Here is a 12,790-nt window from a genome sequence, read left to right on the forward strand (position 1 = left end):
TATATATATATATATATTTTTTTTAAGGGGGAGGGGGTGGTTGTTAAATCATTGATGTTTTGCTAGTTGTTTTTATCATTAATGGCTGAATAACAGTATTAAGACTATTGACAAGAAAACATTATCATCTTTAGCCAATTGTGCGTATGTATTTGATTTGCATAGATACAGTAAACTACAGTTTTTTGATGCTGCGGACTAATTTTTGTGGTATTTTAAGTGGAATGCAAAATTTCATGGTAGCGGACAGTGGTGGCCAAGGATTGCCAAGAACCCAGTCATGGCCCAGGGAAAACAGGGATTTGGAAAACCATTAGCCCTAATTTCATTTACAATACTGAAACGTATACTGTATTTTAGTGAGGGCAGAAGCAACATTTTACTATACACTGAGAATCCGCTGCCCGATTAGTTTACGTTTTCTTCCACGATACATGTTCAAAGGCTGCCAGATCAACAGTTAATCAGTGGGTGTCCCCTTAACCAAAAATTGAGCGTATTGAAGTGGGTGATATACCGGCCAGGTAATCCCCTTTTCAATGAAATGGCAATTTTTGGGGACTGGATACCAAAGATCTTATAAACACAAGATAGTGTTTTCCGAGATTTCCACGTGCAAATTCTGTAATAACAAAGTGTACAACGTCCTCTTGCAAAAATGAAAACTTTTGAACTTTGACTGCTTTGACCATAGCGTACACCACAATTTTACATTTACGTATAACAATTAGAAGTGTTTGATTTACTATGAACAATACAATTAAGGAACAATGAACATACAGTACTTGGTAACAAACTTTGGTGTAACGCGAACACCCTATCTCAGATCCATGGCAACAACTAGGACTCCCTCTTCCAAAAGTGATTAATTTTCTGTGCAAAATTGACGCTTCTATTTGTTACGTGTAATTCGCGGAGAACACCTTCTTGTGTTTATAAGATCTTTGCTGGATACCTAATTCAAAGCCACTAGTGTTTTATGTTTTTTAAGAATATTGGCTACACTGCTAGATACAAAAAAAAGGTAGGCCTTTGAATGTTACACCAATATTTATTACACTTTCAAACAAGCAATAATACCATATTTTGGGAAAGCAAAATAGGACGCAAATAAAATAGTTGGATGAACATGTATAAGCGCACAATTTTTCTTCCTTCAGTATTGCTTTTTTTTATAGAGCTTACTATTAACTAATATTTATATTTCATTATTAACTGAGACAATAATATATTTTTCTCATAAAAACCATCTATTATTGATTAGTTATGAAGAACCTCTAATGTTACTTCTTTACAGTGGTGTATCTAGGGGCACTCCCCCCAAAAAACCAAACCAATCCTCCTCCCCTAGTCCCCCAGTCCCACATGCTCAAGTAGTTAAAAATTACTACCACCTTTATCGAGCTCCCACTTCACCTTTGTGCCCCCATTTCAAGACCCCTAGACTGTACTGCTACTGTACAGGATTTGTTTTCTATGATAAATGACTAAAGCTAAAATAGCAATATACATCGTTGATGCAATAGGACATGTAACCTTGAATTATGTCATGTTTATAAAGATATAAACACATTCATTCAATTTTATTCAAGGCATAAAAAACCACAAATATAACACACAGGACTATCTTTAGTGATATTTTTTTGTCACTGATGAAAAAAATATGACCAAAGTTAGTCCTGAGTGCCATATTTGTCACTTCTACAGAAGGAAGACATCAGCATATTATATTCCTCCAGTATTCCTGACACTATAATAAATTAAGCAATACAATAATTCTAAAATTAGTAATTATTATATCATACTTTAAATACAAAAACAAAAATCGTTCACATGATAACTGAAATCTGATACCAAACAATAAATATCTATTGAAATTAATGATATTACTGTAGTATGTTACTGTTTAGTTAAGTAGCTGAAGCATTCTATTTTGTAAAATTGTAACATATTCATTAACTTATTGCGCTAACCCTAGTACTTGCAGCTTTGCTTTCTTTCTCACTGTCGACTCATAAATTCACAAACACTAACATTTCACTTAAAGAAACTTTTAAAAACAACTGACCAAAATTATAGAACAGGGCCAGGAATACCCACAAATCTAATAACGAGCACACATGTTGTCCTGCAAACGCGCCACAAACGCATGCATTTGCATATGAGTCAATGCCATCATTTTGTGGGACCTTAAGAACAATATCCATGGGCGGAGCTTAGTGGAAGTGTCCATTACATCGCTTGTTCACAGTAAATGTATTAAAGATATATACCAGTACTCTTCTAAAATCTGGAGTGGAGCTGTATCTTCGAAATGGAGGGGGGCCCAGTGTGGAATTTTCACAGATGGGGAGACTAGACCACCTCAGCCCCACCATGGTTGAGGATGAGTTAAGAAAATTTATGATCATGGCACCTCTTGATGGCCAAAAATGGCACTCATTTTTCTTTTTTTCCATTTTTTTACAATTTTGAAAAATTAGGGGGACCCAGACTGGCTTTCCCCTGCCCCTTGAATCTGCCACTGATGCTTGTTGTCTTTAATTTCCTTTTCGACCAAAAACAACTCCACTCCCTATGCCTAATAATGAGACTTTGATGACATACATATTTATATAAAATGTTTTCTAAAAGGTATTGTCACTTATAATAAAGACAGTTTTATTAATATCGCGTCCATGACACATATACACAAATGAATAAAATTATTTAAAAAAAAAAACCTCTAAAAAATTTTCAAGCTATAGCAAATTCAATTTCCCATTTAAAAGAATCAAGCAAGTCATTAGGTTCAACATCAAAACCCTTTATGAAATGTCGAACTTAACTTACCAAAAAGAACAAGGGCAAAAACAAGCATATGCATTACGTATGTCATAATTATGGCGTTGCTTTCTGGGAACAAATTTTATAGGATTCACACTAAAAAATGTTACACCTCCTATTTGAATATTACAGTTGAACTTGCCTAAGCTGATTCTAAAATGGCATTGAAAAATTGTTTGACTTAAATGAAATTATCATTAATTAATGGAAAACAAAACACTGTAGTTCCCATTTGAATAGCACATCTCAAAAACCCTAAATAATCAGTAATGGCATTGAAAAATTGTTTGACTTAAATGAAATTATCATTAATTAATGAAAAACACAACACTGTAGTTCCCATTTGAATAGCACATCTCAAAAACCCTAAATAATCAGTAATGGCATTGAAAAATTGTTTGACTTAAATGAAATTATCATTAATTAATGGAAAACACAACACTGTAGTTCCCATTTGAATAGCACATCTCAAAAACCCTAAATAATCAGTAAGTGCCTGGGGGTTTAATCATTCGGTACAGTACACTTTCTAGTTTATCCCTGTAGCAAATATTGTACATAGCATGCAGTAATATATGTTAGGGTTTCATACTTTGAATATTTAAAAATAAACAAAACATGTCCAATATCACAATAGTGATAAAATGGAAGATAAAATGATTTCTTATCGTTAAAATTTGATAAAATAGCAAATAATTATTATGAATGTAACTTAAATACCAAAACTTGAATTATTACCCTGACTTCATTTTAAGACATGTTTACCACACAATTCAAAAACAGGATAAATTTCTTAATCTGTTTTTCACATTATATAGTTATTTTTCATGATTAACACCGCTAAAGGGTAAGAATGTTAAAATCAGTGTAGAGTACATTGCACACTACCGTATATTAAAAATACTCTAGTCACTGTCAGATGTAGATTTCATCGTCTATGCTGCACACAATAACATTGAGATGAATACAATCTTCATTAGTCTGTATACACTACTGTTTATTTAAAAATACTGATTAAAAATGGGTTATAGAATACCTTCGCGGGATAAATACTTGGTTGAATACCGGTATACATAATAATAATAATATTAATAATAATAATAATTCTTTATTTGTCCTCGTATATGTATGCCTACACACTGGGAAATTTGGGCTGGGTCCCAGCGGACCCGCGGCTGCCACAGCTCGGCGCCAACTACCCCACTTACTCTACAACATCAAACGGATACATACATGGTCTTTAACTCGCCTAACTCTCCTGAAAGGGTTACTCGAGGGGCTGAGTGTTTTTGTTATTATAAAAGACCCGAATTCAATACTCGATGTAGAGTCAGGTATTGAACCCGGGCCCTGGCGTGCAAGAGGCAGGAACCATACCAATTAGTCAAAAGCACACAATGCGATTCCGCGGAGACGCAAAGAATCCGATCAGACTGCCACCAACAATCAGCAGAGAGCGTTGTGTCGTCATGGTGGATTTGCTGACCGTTTGCCCAGCTTGAGTAGCATGCCATTCGGTACGTGATAGTAATCAGTGGTGGTTCCAGCAATTTGCCGACAGGGGGTCCGACATCTACAACAGTGGGGTCCAAACCAAGGGGCCGACAAGTGCCTTGGTCAGGGTTTTGGAATAAAATTTAGGTATGGTACTGTAGGGTTCATGGGAGAGTTTTTAGACCACAATATTAGAGACTGACAATCAAAATAACGTTATTCTGATAGGCAAAATTAACTTTTTTTTGTCCAACACGGCATCAGACAATGGAGGGGTGCAGGCCGGTCTAATTTCCCTGCCACCTCCCCACCTCCGTTTCTGGAGCCACCACTGATAGTAATGACAAAAAAAATCATTGTTATTGTTATTGTTGTTGTTGTTGTTATCCATTGAACCCCTATACATTTGGACCTTGCACAGCTACATCATACTTAGGCGGTAAATCTGCTGGCTCTGGCTGAGGGGCAGATGGCTGGACAGGGTATGCTGGATCATTTGCTACAGGGTACGGTGCACCCTGTTGAACCACTGTTAGTTCTGGATGAGAAGGATATCCTTGGTCAGGTTGTGGTGGATATGCTTGACCCGGTTGGGGTGGATATGCTTGACCTGTTTGGGGTGGATACCCTGGATTAGGTTGGGAAGGATATGCTGTTGTGGGCTCAATAGGATAAACTTGACCTGGTTGTGGTGGATAAACTTGACCTGATTGTGGTGGATAAACTTGACCTGGTTGTGGTGGATAATCTTGACCTGGTTGTGGTGGATAAACTTGACCTGGTTGTGGTGGATAACCTTGACCTTGCAGTGGATACCATTGACCTGTTTGGGGTGGGTACCCTTGATCTGGTTGGGATGGGTACCCTTGACCTGGTTGGGGTGGGTACCCTGGTTGAGCTGGATACCCCTGACCTGTTTGGGGTGGATACCCTTGACCATGTTGGTATGGATACCCTGGTTGGGTTAGATGTGGTTGACCCGGTTGCGGTATAAGTGGTTGTTGAACAGGTGGATGAACCTGGATTGGATGGTTGGCAGCAAACGGTATGGATGTTGTTGTAGTCCTCGATGTGCCATTCATTCTGCGTCTTCTTCTAAAGCAACAGACAACGACTATGATTATTACAATGATTATAACAACTATTGCCCCAAGAATTGCACCGGCACCGGCTGTGAAAATATGAAAAAATAACAATAAGCAATTGTTTTATAGTAAAAAATCTAAAGCTTTGTTTGCACTGTCAAATTTTATGTAACAAAAAAAATGTGATATGCCCATATTTGGGTATAGGGTTCTTACCAGCATTTTGAAGTGGTGGTCTGCAAAGGGGGCATAGTCGCCGAAACCCCTCCCCCCCAGGGTGAAAAAATCGTAGTTATCATTCATAGCTATATGATTCATTTGAATGTACCCATGAATCCGTGGTGTACGAAATATAAACCCAAATATAGTTAACTTTTAAAATACAAGTTTGATCAAAACAATATTTGTAAAAACAAAGAAATTTCTACTCATTATTGAACAACACACAGATATATATTTGTCTTATCTAATGTCGCAAGCATGTCCATTGTCTAGCCAGTGAGTTGTTAATCAACAACTCCTTAATAGTTGTGCAACAAAAGCATTTTGTTGGCCTACGTTGTTTTTTCCACTATCAATTGCAATATTAGTGGTGGTTGGCAGCCTGAAAATACTGGTCGGAAATGTTGAGTGCTGGACGGGCCCAACCACCGCCGACCAGCTTGGTGAGAACACGTATGTTTTCTCTCTTCAAAAAATATATTGAACAAACTTGCTCTTTAATACTATTTTATTTGTTTAATTTATTGGCATGTTTGTTAATGACCACAACAGAAAAAAGTTGCTAGCTTTGCAACTATATTGTGTTTTTTGAAAATTAATTGTAATTAATAATTGTAATTATATATTCTGAATAAAATTTTTACATTTTTTTTCCATCCTCAACGTGGAAATTTAGTGCTTGCTACTATTACACAAAATGATTATAAAATTAGTTTCTTCTGGCGAGTCAAGAGGCTGAATGATTAGTCTTGGGCATCACAATCTACAGCCTTAACAATTGCATTGCATATTTTATGATCAATAATATTTTTAATCACTTTAATCAATTATGATAGTTTAATGATATATTTCAAAAATGTAATAAAACTGTAGGTATGGCATTTGTAGATAGATGTTGTCTTTTGTTATACTATGGGTTTCTGAATTTTGGAATGATTAAATAATTTAAGGTACTTACAATTATAGGAGCACTTAAGAGCAACAAAATCATAGCCACATGTTCCGTAGTAACTTTGTGTACATTCTGAGAGGCTGGTCTCTGTTCCCAAATAACAATCAAAAGTAGAGTCATATATTTGCAGTTGCGACGCTTGCGAAGTGTCAAAACCATTGGTATATGCAGAATAATCAGATGCATAGTCATAACCAAGCTGTTTGCAGGCCGCGTCACCTTCATCTTGGTACCAATAATTATCGCAAATAGTGCGCCATTCGTAATCCACAAAAATTTCAAGGATTCCTTCACTATCAGTTCCCCCCACAAGACGTAATTCCCCATCAACTGGATCATCCTCTAAAGTAAAGAGTAAATGATAATTTATTACAGTAATGTATACTTAAAAAACAGCAGATATTATATGAATAATGAATGCTTATGAGTACAATGGGAAGAATATTTTCATGATTTGAAAGACTGACTGTTCCATTCAAAGAAACAGAGCCGAGTTGAATGGAACAGTCAACCTTCTAACTCCGGAAAATGAGAAAAGATGCGTTTCAGATCGTTTGTAACGAAAATCCACTTAAATCCAGATAATCAGCAGACAGAATTGCATCATCTAGTGCTCAAAGAGAGCAGAGATGGACTTCTTCTACCACCATTGTACAATGCAGTATGTGCTTGGCTTTTACAAAAAAGACAACAGTTGAATGTGTACGGTATCCTAAGGGTGCGTTTCTATTGCAAATTGAGATAGAAACGGTTATCTTATTATTGGTTGATTTATCGGATTAACAAGATAAGAACCGTGTCGCAACTCAATTTCTTTCAACATGAAACGGATGTGTATTTGATACCAGAATGATTAAAGGCTTAAAAATTACCCAGAATGCAAATCAATATGAAGGAAATGACTTCATAATAAAATAGTATTTTAGCTCGACTACCAAAATACAAACAAACAATGATGATTTCTCCTATATCCGAATAACAGCTAATGTTGGTTTAAAAAAAAGTGGTTTGCTAAGCATTTGCTTGAGATTGACTTACCTGATGGAATACAGCTAAGTGCAACATCTGATGTATGGTCCTGGCCACAAGATCCCCATGAATCAGTGCTAATAGTACAGTATGTAATTTTGGACAGTTCTTTAGTGCAGTCCACAGTCTGTATGTTGATGGGGTGCGATTCAGTGTTTCCAATTTGGTATAAATAACGACTTTGTCTGTATTCTTCAACACCTTTATAACCGAGTTGGCGACATACAACTTGTGCTTCATCTTTGCCCCAGCTCTCACCACACACTGTTCCCCATCGACCATCTATGTTGACTTCTAGGATCCCTCTGCTGGTTTTAATACCACCAACAAGACGCACAGAACCATAAAGAAGACTATCTGTAACAGTACAGTAAAAACCGAATGAAACCACTTCAAAAAAACATTTTAATCTTAATTATGCTCTCACAGTACACTCAGGTAGTTAAACAATTTTCTGAATATTATTTTTCATTCAGTATTACTGTATATCTGTTTAAGTATTGAATTTTTATAGATTAATAATGTTTTAGTACAGTACTAAGGGTAGTCTCAACAGTAAAATTAATTCTTACCATAAGTATAACAGCTGACCCAAACCTTCTCATTGTTATTGCAATCATGTTCACCCCAATTACGATGTGGGCACTGCCCAATGCTTTGCTCTGTGCCAACACAATCAACATCATCAAGAATAATAGCTGTGGAATCTGTATAATCTTGTCCAAAAAAATTACTTCCCCCTTCAAATCCAAGTTGCTTGCAAACCACACGAGTGCTTTCTCCGCTCCAGCTGTCATCACAAATAGAACCCCATACTCCGTCATGCTGAACCTCGACATTTCCTTCATTTGCAGACAGCCAGACGGAAACTAAACGAACTGGATTGAGATCTAGGGTTTAAAAAATAAACAAATCATCATTATTACTATATTTTCTCATATTTGATTTAGCATGCAAGTCGAAGAATAAGCATGAATGAAGAGGGTGAGAGTGAAATAATCTCACTGTTTAAAGTTGTATTGCAAAATATCATGAAAAATACAAAAAAAAAAGTGTATTTAAAAAATGTTTATCCACCTTTTTTCAGTGATCAAATCCCCTTCTTCTTATGGGTCAACCCCGGAGTGCCATACGAGTTTGTGCAGTATTTACGAATACCATTTTTTAGGTTTTCTTTTTATATAAAACTTAAACTACCCTAGGCTGACCATGGGGAAAAATTGTCAGAAACAGTTCTAGTAACTGAAAGAAAGTGGTTTATGATTTTGTTTAATATATCCAGTTTAAAAATCAGGGTACACATTTTTTAAGCTTGCTCTTTTTGGTCAATTTGCGAGTCAATATTGTTTCAATGTATTGTTCATAGTAAATTCAGTTGTTTCAGCTTTGTTTTTATACTCAATTAAATAAATAGAGACTTCATCAATTTCAGTCAATTTTATCTAAAAGCTCTGTACACAGTACCAAAATGTTATGCAACAAACTTGTGTAAATTGTCCAAATTGCATGATGGTGTCATATCACATTCAAATAAGGACATGATGATATGATAACATGACCATTATGAGCAAATCCCATTTTCACATATTTGTTACTTAAAATTTGATAGTGATACTTCCGGCATAACATGATGAACAGATGACCTACCGAACCGCAGGCTGGCTTCATTAGATGACTGACCTTGATAACGTCAGACAGGCTGTGCTTGTGGCGCTGTTTTAATATGGTGCTGGTAAGTACTTAGATTTTAGTGTCAGGTATTCAGTCATGTCATTCCTTTAGTTACTTCCTTTCATGAGGTAGAATTACAATCAAACTTCAACTTACAAAAAGGCTTGTTCAATTTTAAAATTAAATTTTTATGTTTGGTACCAATAGACTTAGAGAAATTTTGTGATGGCACCTACCATATTTGTAGAAAAGACTAAACATGGTAGTATAAATCTATGAGAAAGCAATCTTCCAATACAGAAACCTACCACCAGTGCATTCTACTCCGACATCTTCACTATGTGTACAATTATGAGGACTAGTGGATGGGCAAGCAATAAGGCGTTGTTCTTCACCAGTGCATCTGACATCATCAAGCCATATCGGCGAACTATCCCACGCTACACCAACACCAGTAAGTACTTTCACAGCATTGCCTAGGTTCAGCTCACGACAAACAACGGTGGCATCCAACATGTCAAAGTGATCGTCACAGACTGTTCCCCACTGACCGCTATACAGGTACTCGAGTCGTCCACTAACGTCAGAATTACCAACCAAACGAACAGCGCTCGATGCTAAAATAAAATTAATATCAAAATGGTTTATTAATTGTATGTGAATATATGAGCCTAGTGGTGAAGTTTTTCACTTGCAATTCAATATTAATTCAGTCCTTTGAAAAACAAATAAAATGTTGCAGATTTGGGAGACAAGACTACTGTAGTACAGAAACAACTAAAGCAGTTACTCATATAGTGCATACAGTACAGTACCTCTGCCCTCTGCCTGAATACCAAACAATACAAAGGCCGGTTTGTGTGATTCCATTATTTTCTTTTGTACTCGAGGGTAAGCAAAAAAAAAAAAAAAAAAAAAAAATGCTGTGACCTTGAACTTGTCCTTTTCTCCCCAAAATTACTAAAGCAGTTACTCATATAGTGCATACAGTACAGTACCTCTGCCCTCTGCCTGAATACCAAACAATACAAAGACTGGTTTGTGTGATTCCATTATTTTCTTTTGTACTCGAGGGTAAGCAAAAAAAAAAAAAAAAAAAAATGCTGTGACCTTGAACTTGTCCTTTTCTCCCCAAAATTTAATCATCTCTTTCTTAGACAATTATTTACTATTCCACTAAAAATTTTATGATGGTCCATTAATTGGCTTTTGCATAATCTTGCTGACATAGAGACAAACAGCGGTGATTACATAACTCACATGGCGGATGTAATATTATTCATATTTAAAATTTAAAATACTCATACTGTACATACCATGGCCTGGACTGGGGATGCACCTCCCCAACCCCAACACACCCTAATGTCAGCAAATTAATTCAACTAAGTGAGTTAAGGAACTAAAAATGACCATTAAGTTTCCATTGAAATAGAGTTCCAGCCTACACCCATGCATAGTAGTAGGTTTATATTATAGATAATAGGAAGGATTCGCACGCGTAAGGTAAGTGTGACGAATACGTCATTATTTTGATTATGCCAGCTGCTATCCGCTAAACGTGTGGACGACATGCATATCTCGCTCACTACATGTAAGTGAAAAACTCGTAAGGGAAATTTTGGATTTCTAGTAGGATCTTTGTTTGATTTTTTCACATTTTATGTATGTGTAAAAAATATATGTATCTTGGAATACGTACGTGTCATTTTTGTGCAGCAAATTACGATAGGATGCGTCTCATTTTGGGGTATCTAAACATCGGTGATTTAACCTTAGTGGTGTCAGGATTTTGTGTAGGCCAAGGCCTACTTGTAGCCAGGCACTTTTGGGTCATAAACAATACGGCCTATCACAAAATAACCAACACTTCTGGGCAACAAAGGAAGTATTTTTTCGGCTAAAATTTTTAATTTCAATTTCCAAAACCTTATAATTTATATACTAATAAAACTTTGAGAAGCATGATGAGAGAAGAGAACAGAGTATAGTAGGCCTAAGCTAAGGACCTAGGCCTAGCCTAGCTAGGCTTGAATTGCGCGCTGTGATTGCGAAAAACACAGAATGGCTATGAAGCGTTACGGATAGCTAAACATATGTGTACACGTATTCGTTCACGTGCGAAACCTCTCTAGTCATGGCACTTACCTGAGTACACAACTGTAAAAAGTAATGAACATAAAAATGCTCTGTACTGTTCCCTTGAAGTCATCTTTCTATATCACTGCAACTTTAACAGAAAAGAATAAGAAAATGAATTACAGCATTTTAACTAATAATGAAACTTGGTGCCACCTAATTATTGTGTTTGATTTTGTACTTTTACTATGTATGTATTATATTACATTTGTTAAATTTACAATGGTTCTGTTAAATTAAAATAATAAGCAATCTCATGAAAGCAAAAAAAAGAATCTTGTTTAATACTTGTTTTTATCTTTCATTACAATAATATAAATATAAGCCTAGGCCTTCTAGGCCCTAATTATTATTTACGATTTATTTATGATTATCAATTCAAAAAAGTTATTGTATGTCAAGGGAGGGGTAGGCCTACGTTCAGATAGAGATGGTCACTCACTTAAATGTTTACTGTGGGCTTTCCTTAATTATCTACATAGAGGGCATACCTACAGTATTATTATTATTATTATTAATATTATTTATATTATTAATATTATTATTATGTCATCTCTCTAAGACACGCTCGTCTAGGCCTATCTATCTATTATGATATAATTTAACTTGTGTCACATTTGTAATAAATAAATAACGATATTAAGCCTAGGCTAAGCTAGGGTAACCTAGGTAACTGGGCTACCTACACCCTAGTAATACTACACTAGGCCTAGGCTAGGCCCTGGTAGGTAGGGCTACTGAGGCCTAGTCTATCCTAGTGTAGGTAGTTTGGTTGGTTTGACGGGGGAGAATCCGGCGTTGGCTCGCCTACAAGGGCCAGGCTCCGCTACCCGGAAATTAAAACAAATAGGCCTACCTCTTAAATAGAAACTAGGCATTCATTCACCGGTACTTTGTTCAAGTTCAAGCCAGATCAGCAAAGTTTGGCATTTAGGCTAGTTTTAATGTTACTTATCCTGTTTTTGTTTGTCGAATTCCTTCAGTAAGCAGATTACTGTACGGCGATGGTACGTTGGTACGCATGAACAGGGTTAGGCCAGGCATTGCATATTCAATACCAACCTTCTTCATCATTGGTCAGAATATTCATACAATAAGACTTAATTTTGCCTGATTGCCTTCTTGTGTGTTCATGTATGAAATTATTTAATTAGGCGATTGATTAATTTTTTTCCTTGCTCTTTAATGCCATTAAATATATTTCAAGGTGAGATTGATTAATACTATCAATGACTTTATTTATTCCGATCTCATGAAAATATAACTACAATATGGCAATAACTGAAAGAATCAATTATACTGTAATGAGGGTTGGATTGTATTTGTGGGAAAAGTAGGCCTGACGTAACACATTTTGTGAGGGCACAATCCATGA

The 12,790-nt window shown here is 36.0% G+C and overlaps 1 protein-coding gene across 2 annotated transcripts; it reads right to left on the bottom strand.

The window, feature by feature from the left end:
* Positions 1-1,031: 1,031 nt before the first annotated feature.
* Positions 1,032-12,450, bottom strand: LOC117115604 (neurotrypsin-like). 2 transcript variants are annotated; one of them, XM_033259470.1, is made up of 7 exons: positions 12,272-12,450; positions 11,425-11,506; positions 9,588-9,896; positions 8,181-8,498; positions 7,618-7,965; positions 6,586-6,921; positions 1,032-5,491 (listed from the first exon to the last, which is right to left on the bottom strand). In XM_033259470.1, the coding sequence occupies exons 2-7, from the start codon at positions 11,486-11,488 to the stop codon at positions 4,719-4,721; spliced, it is 2,148 nt and encodes a 715-aa protein (XP_033115361.1). In that variant the 5' UTR covers positions 11,489-11,506; positions 12,272-12,450; the 3' UTR covers positions 1,032-4,718. The 2 variants fall into 2 exon arrangements, with proteins under 2 accessions (XP_033115361.1, XP_033115362.1); XM_033259471.1 differs by having other exon boundaries at positions 12,302-12,445.
* Positions 12,451-12,790: the final 340 nt, after the last annotated feature.

This window comes from Anneissia japonica, unplaced genomic scaffold (genome assembly GCF_011630105.1).
Source record: "Anneissia japonica isolate Jap-2015-1 unplaced genomic scaffold, ASM1163010v1 scaffold16662_len1167910_cov178, whole genome shotgun sequence".
Classification (NCBI taxonomy): Eukaryota; Metazoa; Echinodermata; class Crinoidea; order Comatulida; family Comatulidae; genus Anneissia; species Anneissia japonica.

Excerpts from the sequence above, each read along its gene's own strand:
- LOC117115604 (XM_033259470.1), bottom strand. The coding sequence starts at position 11,488 with ATGACTTCAAGGGAACAGTACAGAGCATTTTTATGTTCATTACTTTTT. Across the intron at positions 9,897-11,424 it reads TTTTACAGTTGTGTACTCAG|CATCGAGCGCTGTTCGTTTG; the intron begins GTAAGTGCCATG and ends ATTTTATTTTAG. Across the intron at positions 8,499-9,587 it reads CGGAGTAGAATGCACTGGTG|ATCTCAATCCAGTTCGTTTA; the intron begins GTAGGTTTCTGT and ends TTTAAACCCTAG.